Here is a 19,915-nt window from a genome sequence, read left to right as displayed (position 1 = left end):
TAGTCGAAGGAAAATGTATTTGATATGAAGAAAGCAATAGCAATAAAACTGAACGATCATAATGCTAAGCTAATGAATGAGTCTTGTCCATCACATCATTCTCCTAATGATGTGATCCCGTTTATCAAATGACAACACATGTCTATGGTTAGGAAACTTAACCATCTTTGATCAACGAGCTAGTCTAGTAGAGGCTTACTAGGGACACGGTGTTTTGTCTATGTATCCACACATGTATCAAGTTTCCGGTTAATATAATTCTAGCATGAATAATAAACATTTATCATGAATAAGGCAATAACAACTTTATTATTGCCTCTAGGGTATATTTCCTTCAGGCAGGTGGCCGTCCGGCGATGTGTTTGTTCTGCGAGGCTTCTTGTGTGGCAACGATGGTGGCTTCGGGCGGAGCTGGCTTGCTGATGGGTCTTGGTAGTCGGTCTCTTCCAGCGTGTTCAAGGGGTCGCCGTGCCTCGCTTTGTCTTCCTGAAGTCGGAGCTACTGAGGAGGGGCCCTTGCAGTGACGATGACACGAGATGGGTGGTTGGCTCTGGCGCTAGCTCAGCGCAAGCCCAACGCTTTTCCCCTGCAATGCTCATCGACAGACCGAAGCTGCCTGGCACCGGCGCGTGTGGGTGACTGTTTGGCATTGACCGACGCAGGCCTTGATGCTTGTTTGTGGTGAGGGCTTCTTCGGTGGTCGTCGATGGTGGAGTCAGAATCGCCGTCACGGAGGCGTGATGACGATGCCGCCGGGTTACAACCTTGACGATTCTTTTCTCCTTGGCGGTGTGTGTGCGTTCTTGCGTGGGTTGCCAGATCACCCTGTGTGCCTTGTTTTTGCAGGCATGTTGTGGCAGTTTTCACTTGGTTTTCTTTTAATTAACCGGGCAATTCTCTTCGACCTTTTTAATGAATCGGGCCCTAAGGGTGTTGATCACGAATAAGCTATCTGGCTTTGTTAGCGATATCTTTTTATAATAATTTTTCTAATGAGAAAATTATTTCTATGTTTTTCTTGGCAGTGCTACGCGTCGGTCGATGGATCTTTTAAAAAGATCTGCCGCCTCGCGAGCCGTCTGATGTGACACAATCATGCGGCAGAGCGATGCCTTTCACCACTGCAACAAAGTTGTTGTTGCAGAATTTTCTACAACAGAGGTCTCGTTACAGAAATCATTGCAACACAGTCTTGTTGCAGAAAACTTTTGCAACGAAGGTCTTGTTGCAGAAAAACTTTGCAATAGTGGTAATGTTGCAGAATTTTTTTTATTTTCACCTTCGTATGATGTTACGGAAGAAATGTTTTATAACATGATTGATGTTACAGAAAATCTTGCAACAAAGAGGAAGTCGCAAAAACAAGGCCACTCTGTTCGATGCGAGTTCTGCTAGATGGTGGTGATGGAGGATCGGCACCGCACGTCCCCGTCTTCGCGCCACCGCCGGCGGAGACTCGTCACTGTGGAGCTCGCCTCCAACCTTGCCGGGCCTCGCTGAGGCGAGCCCCCGCCGCTCATGGAAGTCCCCGCCTCCTGCCCGCGTGCCATCCTCGTCGGATCCGGCGAGATCTGGCTGGAAACCTCGTCGCTGTCGCCCTCCTAGACGCACGTGTCTCAGCCCCTGCATGTCCCGGACGTCCCTGCACGCCATCCTGGTCGGATCCAGCGAGATCCGGCCGGAATCCTCGTCGTCGTCACCCTCCCAGTCGCACGAGTATCCGCCGCTGTAGGATCTAACCCCTCTTCGGTCCCCAGTTGCAAACTCTCTTTTTCTGAAACAAAGGCTCAGTTGCAGAAAACATGGACACAAAGGGGCTTGCTCTCGGCCGTATGATGAAAAGTCAATCCGATGGACGCGAAGGCGACGGATGCTCGCACGAGATCGGTCGGTTGGAGGTAAGTTTTTTCCCTTTTTTCTTACGGTCAAAATACATTACTTCTCTATTCTAAGTAATCTCCCTTTTAAAGACTAGCAAAAGGGGTTGTGCGTTGCAACTAGAGAAACACAAGGTCCATCTCCAGCTCCTGCACCATGGGTTCAACTGGCATGCCTTCACACCATCGCTACTCCCAGTGCCACCTTGCCCTTTTCTGTTGAAGCGTGCCTCGCGGCTTACCTCAGTGGAAAGGATGTGTTGTGTGCCATCTGATCCATCGACATAGTCACCATGCGAGCGAAAGTACTAATCTGAGCTCGAGCTCAGATGAGCTCGATATCCAGAACGTCAGCTCGCGCTAAGATTCGGAACACCATGTGTATTTTATTCTGTATTCCAAGATGTATGTGCAGCTATTTTTCCGGACCGTGGCCCACTCAACTACCGCATTAATGTCGAGGCCGTCATCTCCCCGTGAGGCGGCTCAGATGGTGCGCTGCGTCGGGGCCACGGCTCAGACGTTACACAAGAAACGGCGTGCCTCCAAATTGGCCTTCCTCTCGAACATTCCTCCCCCGCTGTCCCCCACGCCTGATCTTCAACCTCACCGGCAAGGACCAGATCGGGAACGATGACTACCTCGTCTTCTTCTTCGCAGCCAGGGGAGGTTCTCCTGCTGATTCCATGCCCAACCTGTGGCCACAAGGTGGTCACCTTCATCTCCCGAGCCGGAGCACGCTTCTACAAATGCGTCAGGAAAGATGTAAGTCCTCCTTGCCAGCAAATTTCAATTTTCGCATCCGGATCCCCTTTCTGAAGATCAGCACGCATCATGCAGGCTGGGTTATGACAGTTCATGAGATCCAGGGATACGTACCTGTCGGAGCTGACTAGGGACGGCTTGTCCCAGCCGTACTTACTGCATCAGCCTCTAGCCGTGCATCCATCCGCTCCCCTTCAGCAGAGATCCAGGTGAGAACACACTTTGGTGGACGGCAGCCAGGCAGAGATCCAATCAGCTCATGCGTGCCCAGCCACAGATGCAGCAAGCTAACCCCGCCGGTGTTGTACCGCACTGCTGATCGACGGACAGCCAATGCACGGCGCTGCTGTTGGCTGGAACCAACCTGGTTCTTGTGATGGCTATGCTGTACTTAATCTTCGTGCAGCACAGCAGTTACTTTAGTTCAAGAGCTATGTAATAAGGAGAGCCGACTAGTAGTTAATTTGCTAATTCTAGTCTGTAGTAAGGACCCGTGTGTAGCTCGCAGTCCCAAGTTGTATTGCTCTGTTTTGTGTTATCTCCACCGCTTATGCTTTTGTCAGAGCATTATGTACCTAATGATGGTTATCTCTGAATAAATTTTCAGGTTCTCTACCTGCAATTTTGCAGTTGTCCATTTTAATAATTTTCATGGATCAAAGTACTTTCAAAACTTTTTAACCACTCATTTTTTATTCACCATCTGTAGTCACATTAGTCTGTTTGCATAGATTCATGGATGCAAATATTTAAACAGCCCCTTAGTCTTTCAGAACAAAGTTGCATAGATTTATGGATACAAATATTCAGACTTTGAAATCAACACTGCTTCTAGGTTCATAGTTTCATAGATTCACTCTTTCAAAAGCAGTAGCCTCTATACTGAACCTTCTGGATCAATGTTACTACCTTTCTTGCATAGATTGACACGCTGTATTCAACTATTCATAGATATAAACATTCACACTTTTGAATTCGGCTGTGATGCTTTCATGCATTCACATTTTGAACATTGTTGCTGTCATACATTCGATATTTCAGAGAAAAAGTTCCATAGATTCATAGATATAAAGATTCAGTCTCTGAAATCTACATTGTTTGTACATGCATAGTTCCAGACATTCAGTATTTTAAAAACAGCAGCATTTGTATTGAACCTTCATGGTACATGGTAGCTTTTATTTGGATTGAATGACAGGTACAATTGTAGCTTTCAGCAGCATTTGTATTGAACCTTCATGATACATGGTAGCTTTTATTTGGATTGAATGACAGGTACAATTGTAACTGAAAGTTCATGCATACTATTTATATCGAGTAACATTATTGCACGATCATCCGTTGGCCTTTGCCGCTACATGCCGCAATTATTTACCAGTACATAATACCAGGCTTTATATTACAAGCACTTTTTCAGGTCCGAGATGTCGGATGAAGGAAGTTGCGAGGGGGAGACGGCTGACGAAAACCTACACGGAGCTAGTCACAATTCAGCACAGAGTGGCGACCCAGCTGTGCCACCAGCCCCAACCTCTCATTTGTTGGTGAAGCACGCTGGTCGAAGACTCGAAGTTATACAGACATTCAATGAGTTCAAGCATTTTCTTGTCACAAGCATCGGCGTTGGCGGCATGCTCAATCTTCAAATGCATACACATTGCTCGCCATTTAGACGGAGTCAAGCTGAAACTACCGCTTACGCAGGTCAGTCTTAAGCAGTACTGAACTTTATCATTCCATCCTTGCATCTTCTCAGCCAAGTTTTTCTGCAAAATGCATTTCCAACCAGGGTTGACACGTTGATGCACATTTGTTTCACCACTAGCAATGTTGCCGTCATCACTGCTAGTGTCATCGGTTTTTGAGCTTTCGATTGGACAGATTGTTTGAACTATGTTTTGAGAACCAAACTGTCCTCCGCCTCTTATTCCTCCCTCTTTTCCCCTTTTTCTTGCCTTTCCGGCTCTTAGACCTCTTAACATAGATCTCTGTCCACCACAATCGGCACTTCCAGTACTGCGACTTCGCCCTGCAAAGGATACATTTTTTCCACTTGTTCAGCAATCATATTCTCATTCTCTGGAACGATATTGTTTTGGGAATTACCTCCCAGGTTTGATTCCGTTGTCCGTTCAATGTGGCCAAGTTCCAAGCTTGCCTGACCACCTACACCTGCAACACAACCACAAAGTCAGTGGAACCTTTTGCCACTTGAAAATCTTGTTATTACCAATATTATTGGTCTATGGATTTACTTGACGCTCGCCCCCCTTCCAGCAAATGGACTGAAATTTCAACCACTAATCTCAGTCAAAAGTTTGTACTAAGCGAGCACCCACACACTATTTCCCGCATGCATTTCGTCCTCTCGACAATAAGCCGGCTCTTCCCATATCGGATGTCAAAGCCCTTCCCCACGAGTATAGATTGTAGAAGTCGTATGACTCGCCTAAAGAGTCTAAAGAAGTCCCAAGTACTGGCATGATGACATTTTCAGTTGGGTTGACTCGCCTAACAGCTTTCTCTATTGCATTGATGCGTTTTGGGCAAGGGGTTCTGCTCGATGCTGCAGCACCTATCCTAAGCCTGAAAAAGACACAACCATTTTCTGAACATGAACTGCCTAAATTCAGTAAGCAGGATTCTACCACTAGTTCTGCTAATTCCACGCTTTTATCCAGTCATGCCAAGTTTCTCTAAATCCCTAGAGATCTCGCTGGGACAAAAATTTCCGCACAGACCTCTTGTTCCATCCAGGCGCTCGGGGATTCGTCTTCCCCATTGAAAGCTCTGAAGTCGGAGGCGAGTTCTCCCTCCTGTTCGCCGCCTCTTCATTCACCGCCATAATCTGCGTGTCCGCGCTCCCCACCGGCCGTTGCTGCTCCGCCACCATACCGCCATGCCCAGACACGGGCTGGCACCAAGCTCTCCTACTTCGTCTAGCACAGCAGAACTGATTCAAAGCCAAACAAGATCCTTTCAGTGACGAAACGAGGCGCCTAAGAATTGAGACGAAGACGCCATGGAAGCAAGGATCTATGTACCTTCTGATTGGCTGCATCAGAAACTCCATGGTGGCTCGCTGCCGGCGCTTCTTCTCTCCGGTTAGAATCACCGCCCTACGTAGAGAATACACTGGAACTTGCATTCAATTAGTGCCTCCACCAACAAACGGAAAGTGAAGTTCCTGTTCCACGGATCAGACGGATTCATCGATTCCGATCCGCGGCTCACCTCGTCAACGGCGGACGGGCGTCACCCTGCACGTCAAATCCGCATATTCTAACCCTGAAGCATGGCCCACCACCCACCACTGCCTCGTAGTACGTATTTTTCCACAGTTCGCATTTTCCAGCAGCCCACCACCGCTCGTATAAACAAATGGCATAGATCTATATGCACCAGCGAACGTCGTGGATATCGAGCCCATTTGAGCTCGCGCTCAGTTACTCCACGTCCCCATGCGAGCTCTTACTTAACCTCAGGCAAATTTGACAAATTTGACTTGTGGACGAAATCAAATCACATAATGAACTCCCCATGAAACTATTTCACGTGGCTGACCTTTTTGTGTGACGCCCGACACGAAGGCGCCATACTACATTGTGCAACGCCTCACAGATAGTCGCTACACGACTGGCCAGCGTTGCACCCCAGACTGCCTAAAAATTGCTAAATCATTGTGCAGAGCCTAAAAGCTAGGCGCTGCACTGTATAGTGTGGCGCCTAGCTCTCAGGCACTGCACTAGTGGTTGCACTACAAAATGAAGCAACCACTAGTGCAACGCCTAGAAGCTAGGCGTGCACTAGTGGTTGCACTACAAAATGAAGCAACCACTAGTGCAACGCCTAGAAGCTAGGCGCTACACTGTATAGTGTGGCGCCTAGGTATCAGGCGCTGCACACTGACTTAGTAATTTTCGGATCACACAGATGCGACGCTGGCCAGTCGTGTAGCGCCTATCTGTGAGGCGTTGCACAATGTAGTATGGCGCCTTCGTGTCGGGCGTCACACAAAAAGGTCAGCCGCGTGAAATAGTTTCACGAGCAGTTCATTCTGTGATTTGATTTTATCCATAGGTCAAATTTGTCAATTTTGCCCTCAACCTCATCTAATGGCTTCTCGTGCACGCCGTCGTGCGGCCTTGGTGCCTCCACCGACGCCTCCTTGGTATAACTAGTCGAAGGCATGTGCTTTGCACGTGTGCATTCTTAATAAAAAGACCATACAAGCAAAAAGTCTTATGTATAAATGAAACACTTTTTATATGGAGTTTTAGCTTCGCAATCGCTTGCCAATTTACAATGTTCATGAACAATTTGATTTTCTTATATTTCCCAAACATTTAAAAACTTGCAGTTTCCCGCAAAAAAAAGAAAAGACAAACTTGCAGTTAATATTCACGAAATGGATTCTACGTACATCACGGGATTAAATTTTGTCCAGAAAATAATAATCTCCATGCATTCTACGTACATTACTTGGACGTACATGGATGTAATGCATTCTACCATGCATATCCAATATTTTTTGCGAGCAGAAAAAAGGATATGTATAAGTCCATATCAATGCATGTCGTAAAAATCATGCAAAAACGTGAGAATAGCCTGTTCCGCTCGACTTCTATTTAAAAAAAAAACTTTTTCGTTTTTGATTTTAGGGGAGACCGCTTGAATTTCTGCGTCCTGCCTTACCCCGTCCTGTATGGAGCCCCACTCAGAAACGCGAACCAGGTGAGCTCCCTGCCGATTCTCCAAAAAAAAAAAGAGCTCCCTGCCTCAGGCTGTCGAGTGGAGTTCTATAAAAAAAAGATCGTCGAGCGGAGCGCCACCGCGCCGCCGCCCCTTCTTCCCTGCCGCCGACCCGAGGACTGCCACGCCGCAGGCGCAGCGCCCGACCGGCCATCCGGCAATCATGCTCGTCTTGCCCAGTCATCGTCAGCAGGCACGGCAGCTCCCGAATCCGGCAGCCACGGCCGCACACAGCACACGCCGGCAGGCGGCACACTCCACGCCTCCGAGCGATGGCGCGAGCGAGTAGCACTGACCGTAGCATCACTGCATCAACATTGGGCACTCAGCAGGCAGCAGCAAGGTGAGTACTTCAATTTCTGATTTTATCGGATGTCCCCGAATAGAAGGGACTCAATTTCTGATATATTTTTTTCAGTGAAAGAACGGAGAATAAGATTGATGAGTGTGATCTTTTTTTGTTATTTAATTGTAAATTTTTTGGATTTGTAGGTTACAGAAAATAAAGAACAAGTATGGTGATTAAAGCATTTGTGTACCCATTTCTTGCTTACAAGAAAAATTATAGAGTTAAACTGTAATTGTTTTCTATGTTCTTTCAGTGCAACTAAATTATTAGATGTTGCCAATATTAAGAACAATTTGTAAAAAAAAATCATTATTGTGAATTTTCATGTCTTGTATTTCAGCTTCTGCAGGTGTTATTTCAAGGTGTCACCATGGCGAGATCATCTTTGCCGCTAACCAGGAACGTGAGAATTGTTTCGATGCTGAAAACTCTGAAGTGAACACTATGAAGTTTGATATGCACTTGACGCTGGATCATTGCACTTCCCCCGTTGAGTTCAAATATGATTCTGCTAACTCTAATGCATTGCCATCATGTAGAAGTTACAACATCTATGCTGTTGGAATTCAGAAGTTCAGAGTTTCAGTTTCATTTTAGCTTTTAAGGATCAGGCTTTGTCTGTTTCGGTTTCTGAATAAAGTTACAAATGAATGTCTTGACAATGTCGTTAATCGCTTGTTAAGATTTCATACCCTGTTTTCCGTTTGACTTGTGATAGAATCAACTTCAATCTTCGCGTTCGTTCAGATGGGACACCTCTGAACAGAATTTGTGATCTCTGTTTGTTATCAGTTTGGGTGATTTAAACAGTTTTGGTTTCAGCTGTACGTACCAGATATTGACTCAACTTCTTCTGATATTTTGGCCAACGAATTAAGCTTGTTATCTAAGAAAACTTGCTGGCCAAGAGATAAATTTTCCAGTTGAGAAGGAGACTATATAAGGCCACGTACGGCAGATGTTTTGGGTAGATCAATCTTGAGTTTCTCCACATACATCTGAACTTTGGCATAGAAAGAGCTATGTTCGTGAGAACCTGCTGGTTCGTCTCCTCTTGAGTGTACAATAGGAGATAGGAGATTATTGTATCTTGGAGGAGAGCCGCTGTACAACTCGTGCACCGTGGCGAGGGCGTAAATCTCCTTGAAAGCTGCTGCACCACGATCTGCTGCGACCACCTCTTCTTCAACAACAGCTGCCTGCGTCGTCGTCCCCAACATATGCCGGGGTTTATCGCCTGTGTAATTTCTCAAAATTGGTAGGCAATCCGCTTGTTTTGTTCATGGTCTTGCTGCCAAGGCGCATCAGATTGGAATTAGTAATCTATTTATGGTATGAGTAAAGCAAAATGGTCTGTGCTCCCTTCCATTGACAGGATGTCTATGTTGTACGTTAAAACTGAAAAATGTCAGTATATTGTATATACATTTGAAGCCCAATGGCTCTGTATCATAAAGAATGATATTTGCTCACTTCTGTTGCTGGATTTCTGCTATATGCAATAACTGAAAAAGAAGTAGTACATGGTTTAAGTATTGTATATGCTAGAATAGTACCCCTGCAAATATAACTTTTGGACTACAACTTTCACAAGGACAAACTAATGACTGAAGCCCTATATAACATTATTTTCCTGGGTACTATTTACATCAATACAACCATATTAGAAACATCACACTGCAGTACACAGCATGCACATGAATTATACAAAAACATCATTGTAGACAATATTTTTTGTGCTTTTCCCTGATGGGTCAATATCCTTATTTGGCTTTGCAGAACAGAATGAACATATGCTGCATTGCCTTTCTTAGTGTACTGTTTGGACATAAACACAAACACCTTGCGTGCAAGAAAAGTAGAAAAATCAGCAAGCTACAATCAGACCAGTGGATCTGTATTTCATATCATCCTCAGCAAGAAGAATCACTTGCACAACATTCTCATGCAACAAAATCTCAAAGCAACAGAAGAATCACCAACCTCACCTGTGGTCAACGGCACTATGGTCAGCTGGCCGTAGATGGATGTCCAGCTCCTATGAGCCTTTAATCACCAGGCGGAAACAAATTTCGAAGCAAGCCAGAGCCTGCAAGGAGACGGGGCTGGAGATGCAATCTGGACGTGGAGGTGATCCGGAGGTGCTGCCGTGCTGGGTGTGTGGACCGGGGATGGACCAATGGAGCTGCTGGTGTGTGAGTGTGAGTGTGTGACCCACGGGCTAGAGAAATTGGATACGGAGCATCCAGATTCCAGGGGAAAGACCAGCGTGAGATGAAAAATGGGAGGTTGGCAGGGAATCGATTTGCTAGAGCCTGGAGGGTGGAGGGGCTATCGTGGGGGCTGTGGAGTTCTCCACAAGGGGCGACTCGTTTTCAGGTTTGGCGGGACTGCGTGAGGGGCGAATCCGGGTAACACGGGCCGTTCGATTTAATAAGTTGACGGCCATAGATGATTCGATTCTGGAAGTGGCGGGTAAAATATGAGAGAAGAAGGCAAATTCAAATATTCAAAAAATCGTGTACTATAATAGTAGAGATCCATTGTCTTCTTCAGCGGTAGTTATATGTGCTTACGTGTGGATGGTGGATCGGTTCAGTGTTGCTTCCATAATTCAGACAGAGCTGGTTCGATGGCCACAGCCGTAGCCACGACCTTATCTGAAAATCCTAGAGCTTCATCAATCACTTTAGCTATATGTAAGAAAATTAAATTTAGGTAAGTCAATTTTTCTGATCATTGATTGTTGCTTCAAGATTTGTGCTTTCTTTTTTTCTATTGTGTGGTGTTTCTGATTTGGGCTGGGAATTCGACTGACCTCTGTTTTGGACCAATCAATTCTTAACATGCTAAAGCTCATCAGCCCGTCTTCTTCTTTTTTGTGCATTTTCCCCTTATTTTTGTGCACTTTTTCATTTTGTTTTAAATTTTATTTTGTGGATATTTTTCAGATGTTGCCGAGTTTACATGTATGTACATAGATACGACTCCCTCCGTTTCAAAATAAGTGTCTTAACTTTGTACTGACTCTAGTACAAAGTTGTACTAAGGCTGGGAAACTTATTTTGGGACAGAGGGAGTATACAATATATGCAAAAATGACACTATTATTCGATTATTCTTTGCATATTACAAAAGGTGCAATTTTAGTGCAAAGTTGTTGTAAGTTAAAGAAATATTTTCCTTCTTTTTAAATGGTAATGCCAGTGCCACTAAATATTGTTTCTAATAAAAAATTATTATTTTGATTTGTTTTATATTTATTTCATTTTCTTTCTTCGTTAAGGGTAACACCAATGACACTAATGCATTCCTTCATATGAAACTCTTTTTGGGATAATTAATTTTATGCCCTTAGTTGTGTCCCACTCGGCTATTTTACCCCTAATTTTCAAAAAACACCGGTTCGGCCCAAGCCACTTTGCTCATGTTATGCTTTTGCCCTTTGACCGTCTGATCGTCACTTTGAAAACCTCATAAAAAATTCATACAAACTCGAAAAAATGCAGAAAAGATATCAAAATGTTCAAAAAAAAAACAACACCTATATGTGCATGTCATTTTCATTCATGACAAAAGTGTTAGAATTGAGCTCGTATGATCTCAGCATGAATAGTAAAATCTGAAGAAAAAACTTAAAAAAATTAAAAAATTCTAACTTTTTTTTGTTGGAAACATTGACCAATGTTGTGAGAGCTTGCCAAGTTTCATTAGGGAATGGCATTCGTGAAAGTCATGGCAAAAAAAGATCAACACTCCTGCATGGTTCGACTAGCATTCCTTCACATCATCCTACTCCTCCCAGTGCCACCTTGCCCTTTTGTGTTGACGCGCGCCTCGCGGCATACCTCAGTGGAAAGGATGCACCTTGTGTCATCTGCCCTATCGACATAGTCAACATGCAAGCTCTTACTCGACCTCATCTGATGGCTTCCCGCGCTCGGCGTCGTGAGGCCTTGGTGCGTCCACCAACGCCTCCTTGGTACAATCCATTATTGTCTTCTTTAGCAGCGGTTCTGTGTGCTTACGTGTGGATGTGGATCGGTTCGGTGTTGCTTCCATAATTCAGACATAGCTGGTTTGGTGGCGCAACCATAGACACCACATTTTTTTTTCGAAAAGGGGTTTGCCCCGGCCTCTGCATCAAAATGATGCATACGACCATATTATTGAAAATCAAAAGGTCCAAAATAAGTCTCGAGGTCTGAAAACAAAGGAAAAAAATGCTCACAAAGAGCACGAAAGCAAAAACATGACAGCCACAACCGGCAGGCAAAACAAAAGATAGGAAACTAAACACCTATCCTATTACATGACCGCCATCCAAACCGGTTGAAGATAGCCCGTGATACCGTCTCCCATCGGATAGATCTAGTAACAAAATGCTCCCTGGCCTCCGTCGGAGTGAGTAGCGACCACATACGGATGAGTGTAGTGGCCCTGAAAACAACCTTCAAGAAATGAATATTTGTTGTTCTGTCAAAAACCAAGTCGTTTCTGCAGTTTCAAACTGCCCATAATAAAGCACATACTCCTACACGGATATGTCTCACTGTTTCTGCATCAATCCCATCTAGCCACGTCCCAAATAACGTGTTGATGAAATTCGAAGGAGTAATATTAAAAGCTATGTGGACCAACCTCCACATTTTTTTTGCCAATGGGCAGTCAAGAAAGAGGTGTTTGATTGATTCATCACTATCACAAAAACTACATCTTTTAAATCCAGTCCAGTTGCGCTTCGCCAAATTGTCCTTAGTTAGGATAACTTGTTTGTGGACAAACTACATAAACACTTTGATTTTTAAAGGCACTTTGACTTTCCAAACATGTTTTGAATTAGGAATAGCGCTAGTGTTGATAATATCCAAATACATGGATTTAACCGAAAATTCACCATTCTTAGCTAGTTTCCAGCGCAACTGATCGGGCTGTTGAGAAAGATGGGCATCCATCAATCTTCTCACAAGATGGAGCCAAGCTTTATTTCTAATTCCTAGAGCTTAATCAATCAAGCCCTCCAATTAATTGTGTACGATTATAAACGTGCGCCTCTTAGTGTGGCATTTGGTGCTCGGGCTACATGGAGCCCTTTTTTTGAAACATTCAAAAATTATGTTTTAAAGTTTCAAATAATTGTGAAAACAATACGTTGACATATGGATGTGTGCTACACCTGTATAAAAAATTTCTACGAGAAAATATGTTGATTCGTGAGCTACACAGAAAAGGTAAAATCGTTGGTTTAATAAAGTGTGTTTTCAATGTCAGCAATTTGTTTTGTTTTTTGTGTAATCCGCATGTCAATGTATTTTGTCAGGAATATTTGCAAGCATGCAATATACGTCCCTACTATACTCTGGATTTTATTTTATTTTATTGAAGCATTCAAACATTTTTTTGATTTTTTTGAAGAAAAAACGAGATCCATGTAGCTTGACCTATAATTACTTACTCCCGATCCTTCATTAGATGAAACATTTTTTTGCATCAAAGTTTGTTAAAGGCTTAAAGAAAGAGATATGCTCTGCTATTGTTTTGCACAAACCTAGGACTGTTGATGTTGCAACATCCTTGGCTTTGTTATAGGAACAAGAACTGTGGGAGAATAGAAGAACTACTTATCAACTTAAGACATGCGAAAATGCGTTGGAGCACCTGGCGACTACACCCACTGAAATCTTGCCCATGTAATTGCCTTGGATCCGAGCCCCTATATTAGAGTCATACGTATCGGACGGATTTCACAGTGTGTAGCTCTGCAGCAGTCTGCGTATCAAATGAATTATAAAGAGGCATTTCTGTTCTGACATGTCCTGCAGGATGCACGCATTGTTCACAGCCGACGCCCAACAACCAAACTACACTTAAATGCTCCCACCTACTCATTTTCTTGACATAAACGTCGCTCTCCACCCATCCCTGACCAAGTTCTTCTCCATCTTTGCCCCCAAGAATCATCTTCACTCTCCGTCTCTGTATTGATAAATGGTTCTCACCTCCATGTCCACTGCAAGCGTTCCTCTAGTCAACCTCGAAGTCCAGGCTCCTCTCTCACTGATAGTGTGCCCCTACTGCAACAAGCATGATCCAATGGTGGGTCTCTCAAACACGCCTCAATCCAGTGAGACACTTCTACAAGTGCGAGCATCAATGGGTAAGTTTTTCATTTTACTAGTTGACCTATTGCGCCAAATGGCGCAGAGACCCGCTAAAACCATGTTGTCAATGAAAAGAAATTCATGGTTTAGTATATTTGTAGTCACATGCAAGTATATATGGCAACAAATTTAATCTCTCTTAGGAAAAACGGGGGCTTGTTGTCTATAATGAGATGTATATACACATTTAAATTTGATAGCATAGAGCTCTATTTGAAACAAAATGTATGTAATAAATATAATCCCCTTTATTAGGAAAAACAGTATTTTGTTGTCTATACTTTATAATGAGATGTATATACACATTCTAATTTGGTAGTGCAAAGTTCCATTCAAAATCATGCTACTGAAAATATGTGTATGTCAAGTTGTGCTTTAGAAGATTTGTCAAGTTGTGCTTTAGAAGATTTGTCAAGTTGTGCTTTAGAAGATTTGTCAAGTTGTGCTTTGACCCTAGTAGAGGAAAACATGATAGCAGATTTGTCTAAGTTGCGCTTTGACTTTGGTAGAGAAAAACATGACACAAGAAGCCAATTAGAACCAACAATTGTGTAACCATTATATATGTGACTATCTTAGGGGGCGAGACCTATTCCTGAGAAGCATGCGTTCTGTAACTGCAAAATGTAACAGCCCATGTGATATGAGTACTGAGTGAAGCCACAAAACTTTCAGCTTCCTCTTCGTTCTCCCTTCCCACTTACTCAGGATTCATCCATGGCTCGTCAAACACGCAACGCAATTCCCCTTCCTTCCGCGCTGGATCTCAACACCTCCATGCACAGCAATCCCAACTGACGGCCAGTTAACTGAACAACACCTCGTTTGCAACACTGAAACCGACCAAGGCTGGGCTGGACAGGTGCCGCCATCAACAAAAAACAGGCAGCTAAAGCTGGGGGATTTCTTTTGAAGAAAAAACTATTGTCATGTTGTTCTCATAATCTCATCAATAGAAGATTCTCTGCTGCAAATCTTCTTTTTCACTCTCACCAGGATGTGGTAGCTAGGACAAAAGAACCAAAGGTACATCCAAACCCATCCCCTCCACCTGACCAATTTTCTGCTGCTCGCCGCTGAATATAAGTTACAGACTTCTCCCTCCGTGGATCCCCCAATAATTCGAGATACCAAAAAAAAACAATTTTTTTCTTCTTCACATAATGTGCAGTTCAATTAACAGCTTAAAGTTGTTAACTTGAAGAAATCCAGTTAGTAAATTGATGAAAAATATTTCTTTGTCATTCAGGCTCAGACGAGTTAATTAGCACCACCAAAAGTGTCTTACTGTTTGTCAGACTGCCAACATGTGTTAAATTAGAGATTCAGCAGGCACAAGGATCGATGATATTTGAACGGAAAACCAAAAGAACATCACTTCAAATGATTTTTCAGAACTTTTAGCTATGATAGTCGGTAATTAACCTATCTGTATTGATCTATCCATGTTTATTCATGCACTTGCCGGGCGCAGTGACACAGCAAGTAGCCTTAGACACCAATGTGCTGATCACGAAGATATCCTTCTGTTTCCTCTTGCAATGGCAGCTTCAAGGAAATGCCAGAGAAGCAAATGGCTATACGCAAAATAACCTGACACAAAACAGAGACAAACGCAGAGACAAACATTGATCCATGAGTTAGTGTTGTAGAGAGCATCAGCAGTATGTGCCACTCGAATTCTGGAATTACTAACCTCGGAGATGAGCACAAAGTTAATGGTCAATATTGTGATGGATCAGCATCCATAGTAGTTTGCTGCATCAAAGAATTTACAGGCTCAGAAATTAATTACCACACGAAAGTGATAATCACATTTAGTAGAGAACATCACATTCCAAAATAGAAATTTCGATTTGCACTTTCACCTCCCGCTCCTTAGATATGTACTCCCTCCGTCCCAAAATAGATTACCCAACTTTGTACTAACTTTGTACTAAAGTTAGTATAAAGTTGAGTCATCTATTTTGGAACGGAGGGAGTAGATGTTAACAAGTCAAAGTAGATGACAAAAAGATCAAACAATTTACCACTTGAAAGTGAGAATCGCATATTCAGTAGAGAAATCTGATTCCTAAATAGAAATCTGCAAGCTTCTAAAAAATAGTTCTGTAGGTAACTCAAACCAAGATACACACTGTACTCTAATAGCACGCAAGCTTATAAAAAATGTTTTGCGGGTGACTAAAACCAAGATATGCACACTTTATTCTAATAGCTGAAAATATAATATATGTTATAAACACAATCTGAAGGAAAAATAAAAGTGCAACTAACTGTAACACTAATCAAGGTTTTCAGTATCATGTTGTGGTACAAATTGTAACCCTTTTTATATGAAAATTTAAGAAAGACTAAGGTTTCAAAATACATAGTTGAGCATGCATAATTTGTTATGCTACAAGGACAATAACTATTTGATATTTTGAACTGAGATGTTGTCAGGGAGTAGGTCTCCTACTATCAAATATGCATACCATGTTCTCTTTCATTAGCCATGTCATTTTTCTAAGAACAATTACCTCTAGACAGGAATCAAAATCTTATTATGAACTTGTAGCATCCCAGGTAAGTTACAAACCTGAGCAGCCACTCAAATTCAGTAGCAGTATAAATGATAGTAAATGTCAGAATCCTATGCCGATAACCTCTAGTTGTTTTTTTAACAATTTAACACCTAGTTGTTTCATGAGGAACTTTAAGTATAAACCAAAATATATGGGATCCTTTAAACTAAGGGGACATTCATTCAATTTGTACTGATGCGCACATTGTTGAGAAAACTGTACTACATACTCTTATCCTCTCATGAGCAAACATACACATGATGCGCACAGATTATTTCTAATTTTGTGTTCTATTCCCTCCGTCCGGAAACACTTGTCGGAGAAATGGATAAAAATGGATGTATCTAGAACTAAAATACGTCTAGATACACTCATTTCTTCGACAAGTATTTTTGGACGGAGGGAGTACTTCTCAGATTGTGTCTTTCTCAATCTACGCTGGTGCCTTGCTCAGATTGTTACTTATTGAATTATGGCAATGTAGAACTGATTACCCATGTTAGCAAGCTCTGCTCTGGTTTAGGCCTCGAAGCATCATAGATTCTTCTCCTGGTGATCAGCTCCAGCAGAAGAACACCAAACCTGTAGGTGTCGGATTTTATGGTAAGCTTGCCACTTTCAGGCCAAACAATTAGATCCATGCATTAAATCAGCAAAATAATCTATAGATTGCAGATCAGATGCATTACGTATTCCGATAAACCATAACAGGAGAAGAATCTATAAAGCTCTGTAAAGCTGTCATGATCTTAAGAACCGGACTTTGTACTGCTAATTCATAACATCCATATGCATGTGGCAACAATGATGCGTCTCTGTAAAGCTTTCATGATCTTAAGAACCAGACTTTGTACTGCTAATTCATCAAATCCATATGCATGTGGCAACAATCATGTGTCTACTTACAATAAAAATTGCTCCAAATGACAAACAACCAATGCACGGACACCAAAGCATAACAAATTGCTAAGTAATCTGTACTGAGTACTATTTACAAAACTACTTGCCATTAAATATATAGTTATCTCAAACATCTTGGAGGTGCATAACAGAAAACAATGAACCATCTCTGTTATATTTGCAGCAACCTATCTTATATGTTATTTATTCCATAATGTTATAAAGCGAACCACAAGTATTAAAAAAAACTTTCAAAGAGTAGACTGCTATTTCAATGCACACAAAGTCGTATTTTGTATGAAATTGCGCCCAGATAAAATTGGTGAACAATTTGATCCAGGTAAACAAGAAAGAAAAATGTAGCCTTTTATTTTTTAGGAAATATCAACAATCTAGTTCTACTGAAGATTTTCAGCTTCCAAGATTAAAGAAATGAAGCAATAAGCATCTTAGGAACCAAGAGGACTACATCAACATTAACACACTCTTCAATCATCAATCTGGTGTAGTATGCCAGAAAGAACTACAGGAAGAAAATCTGTATTGTAACAAAAAATAAATGAACATTCTGTTAGCATTTTCATAGTACATTATATGCATTTTTCATTAGTATACTTGATAGAATATGATGCTTTTCTTACAAAAAGTACCATGCAGAAGCTATCCTAGCAACTTACATCATTGCTTCGCTCGGATCAGCTTCTCAATCTGCCTAACGACATGAGAAAAGAAAAACATCAAAGCATGTCCATTGTCAGCATTAGCCAGATTTACAAAAAGGAATTGTACTCCTGGCTTGATACATGTTAGCTCTTCCAGCACCAGAGAATACTAAAACTGAATGCAATTTCATGATCACATAAAAGTATATTTATGTAGCAGCAACATATACCATAATAGCTTCAATAATAGGATTGGTGCCTAATCACAACATCAATTTGTGTTAGTAACAACCCATGTAGAATAGTGGCATTTAAACCTACTCCCTCCGTTCCTAAATATTTGTCTTTCTAGAGATTTCAACAAGTGACTACATACAGAGCAAAATGAGTGAATCTACACTCTAAAATATGTCTATATACATCCGTATGTGGTACTCCATTTAAAATCTCTAAAAAAGACAAATATTTAGGAATGGAGGGAGTAATAAACATGTGACCAATAACAATACTTCAAAGTAATCTAAGATGACTACCTCTGTGAGGTCTGAGGTTAAATCTACATAAATAAATTACAGAAAGAACAATACTTCATGGGGTGGTGAACAAACCAAACCTACCATAGAGCCCTTTCTAGCCGGATCTGGCATTGCTAGCCATCTGGGAGGCGCATCCATTGGCATAGGGCAGCAGGCCACCAGCTCCTGGCCGTTCTGCTCCTCTGCCGAGATGAAGAGGGCCTCTGCTCCGTGGAAGCCATCGACCTGATGAACAACAAGTCAAAAGGGAACTGTAAAAGGAAGGAATCTAGAGGAAAATCAGCCCCAAATCAGATCAACAATGAAGAAATCCGCCATTGTTTTCCGCGAATTAGGATAGGCAAGAGGGGAAATTAACAGAGAACAAATCACACGGGAGAGAGAAGAAAGGCAGTAGAGCCTACCTCGTTGTGTATCGTGGCGTCGAGCAAGAGCGGCTGGTCGTGCCGTCATGGGAGGAGGCGCTCCATCAAGGAGCCACCACTGGTGCCATGGCGTCAAAAGATCTACAGCCGGGGATGAGATGTGGATACGCCGCCAGACTCCCTCTTCCCCTTCCCGTGTGAGCTCCTTCTTTCACTCCCTCGATTCACCTGTTCTCCTACTCCCTCACTTGTTGCCCTCCATCTCCGGCGGATCCATGGCGTTGGAAGCTAGTGGGGCGAGGTGGGTTGCCCTCCATCTCCGGCGGATCCATGGCGTTGGAAGCTAGTGGGGCGAGGTGGCACTCGCAGGAGGCAACGCACAGTGCAGGAGGGATGGTGGCAGTCCAGCAATCTCGTGGCTTAGCAGGGACCGATCCATGACGCTGCCTCAAATCAAGCGTCGACGCCCTCGCCCTTCGCCTGCAGGTCACCGACGCCGGAGAAGCTCGCCTCCGTCCCGCATGTCACGGATCCGGTCAGAGATGAGGGGGTGGATGAGATGTGGGAGGGGGCACAAGAGGATGGAGGAGGAGCTGGGGAAAAGGGGAAAGGGTTGCGGGCGGTTGTGGAGGAGCCACTGTGGCGTTTGGTGGGGTGGTGACGAATGGGGTGTAGTGCCTGAGGCGCACAGGGATTGGACGCTCTCCCTCGCACGTCGCGCGGTTCCCGCGCTCTGGACGCTCTCTCTCTCTCGCACGTCGCGTGGTTTTCGCGCTCGCGTCAGCCACAGAGAGACATATGACTGCTCACGTACGACCACGCGCAGGCAACACACTGGTTGACTTATACCTATTTGAAAAAACCCACAAGCAACAAGCTGAACTATCTACTACCACTATAAAAGAAAGAGAGGGGCAGATCCAAACCATCGCATCCATCCATCATCAAAATCTAATGGCCCTTAATCATTCTCGCTAATCA

At 43.1% G+C, this 19,915-nt stretch overlaps 1 protein-coding gene and 2 long non-coding RNA genes across 5 annotated transcripts; 1 reads left to right on the top strand and 2 right to left on the bottom strand.

Annotated features, from left to right (window-relative positions):
* Positions 1-2,367: 2,367 nt before the first annotated feature.
* LOC123162365 (uncharacterized) lies at positions 2,368-8,444 on the top strand. Its single transcript, XM_044580154.1, has 4 exons — positions 2,368-2,642; positions 2,718-2,851; positions 4,060-4,346; positions 8,084-8,444. Exons 2-4 carry the CDS (start codon positions 2,736-2,738, stop codon positions 8,338-8,340), a joined length of 660 nt encoding a protein of 219 aa, XP_044436089.1. The 5' UTR covers positions 2,368-2,642; positions 2,718-2,735; the 3' UTR covers positions 8,341-8,444.
* LOC123162366 (uncharacterized) lies at positions 4,341-5,873 on the bottom strand. Its single transcript, XR_006481246.1, has 3 exons — positions 5,687-5,873; positions 5,384-5,595; positions 4,341-4,814 (listed from the first exon to the last, which is right to left on the bottom strand). It is a non-coding gene; the product is annotated as an uncharacterized lncRNA (long non-coding RNA).
* Positions 8,445-15,194: 6,750 nt separating the features above from the next.
* LOC123158960 (uncharacterized) lies at positions 15,195-19,626 on the bottom strand. 3 transcript variants are annotated; one of them, XR_006479412.1, is made up of 6 exons: positions 18,974-19,619; positions 18,651-18,794; positions 18,049-18,079; positions 16,966-17,053; positions 15,601-15,662; positions 15,195-15,497 (listed from the first exon to the last, which is right to left on the bottom strand). It is a non-coding gene; the product is annotated as an uncharacterized lncRNA (long non-coding RNA). The 3 variants fall into 3 exon arrangements; XR_006479411.1 differs by having other exon boundaries at positions 18,049-18,083; positions 18,974-19,618; XR_006479410.1 differs by having other exon boundaries at positions 18,049-18,794; positions 18,974-19,626.
* Positions 19,627-19,915: the final 289 nt, after the last annotated feature.

Source organism: Triticum aestivum, chromosome 7B (genome assembly GCF_018294505.1).
Source record: "Triticum aestivum cultivar Chinese Spring chromosome 7B, IWGSC CS RefSeq v2.1, whole genome shotgun sequence".
In the NCBI taxonomy this organism is placed as follows: domain Eukaryota; kingdom Viridiplantae; phylum Streptophyta; class Magnoliopsida; order Poales; family Poaceae; genus Triticum; species Triticum aestivum.
The sequence above is the reverse complement of the archived record's forward strand: the minus strand, read 5'-3'. Positions and strand labels throughout refer to the sequence as shown.

What these genes read in the sequence shown, in the direction of transcription:
- LOC123162365 (XM_044580154.1), top strand. Translation starts at nt 2,736, where the DNA reads ATGAGATCCAGGGATACGTACCTGTCGGAGCTGACTAGGGACGGCTTG. An exon ending in CCCCTTCAGCAGAGATCCAG is followed by an intron (nt 2,852 to 4,059) that starts GTGAGAACACAC and finishes GCACTTTTTCAG; the next exon opens with GTCCGAGATGTCGGATGAAG. An exon ending in TGAAACTACCGCTTACGCAG is followed by an intron (nt 4,347 to 8,083) that starts GTCAGTCTTAAG and finishes CTTGTATTTCAG; the next exon opens with CTTCTGCAGGTGTTATTTCA.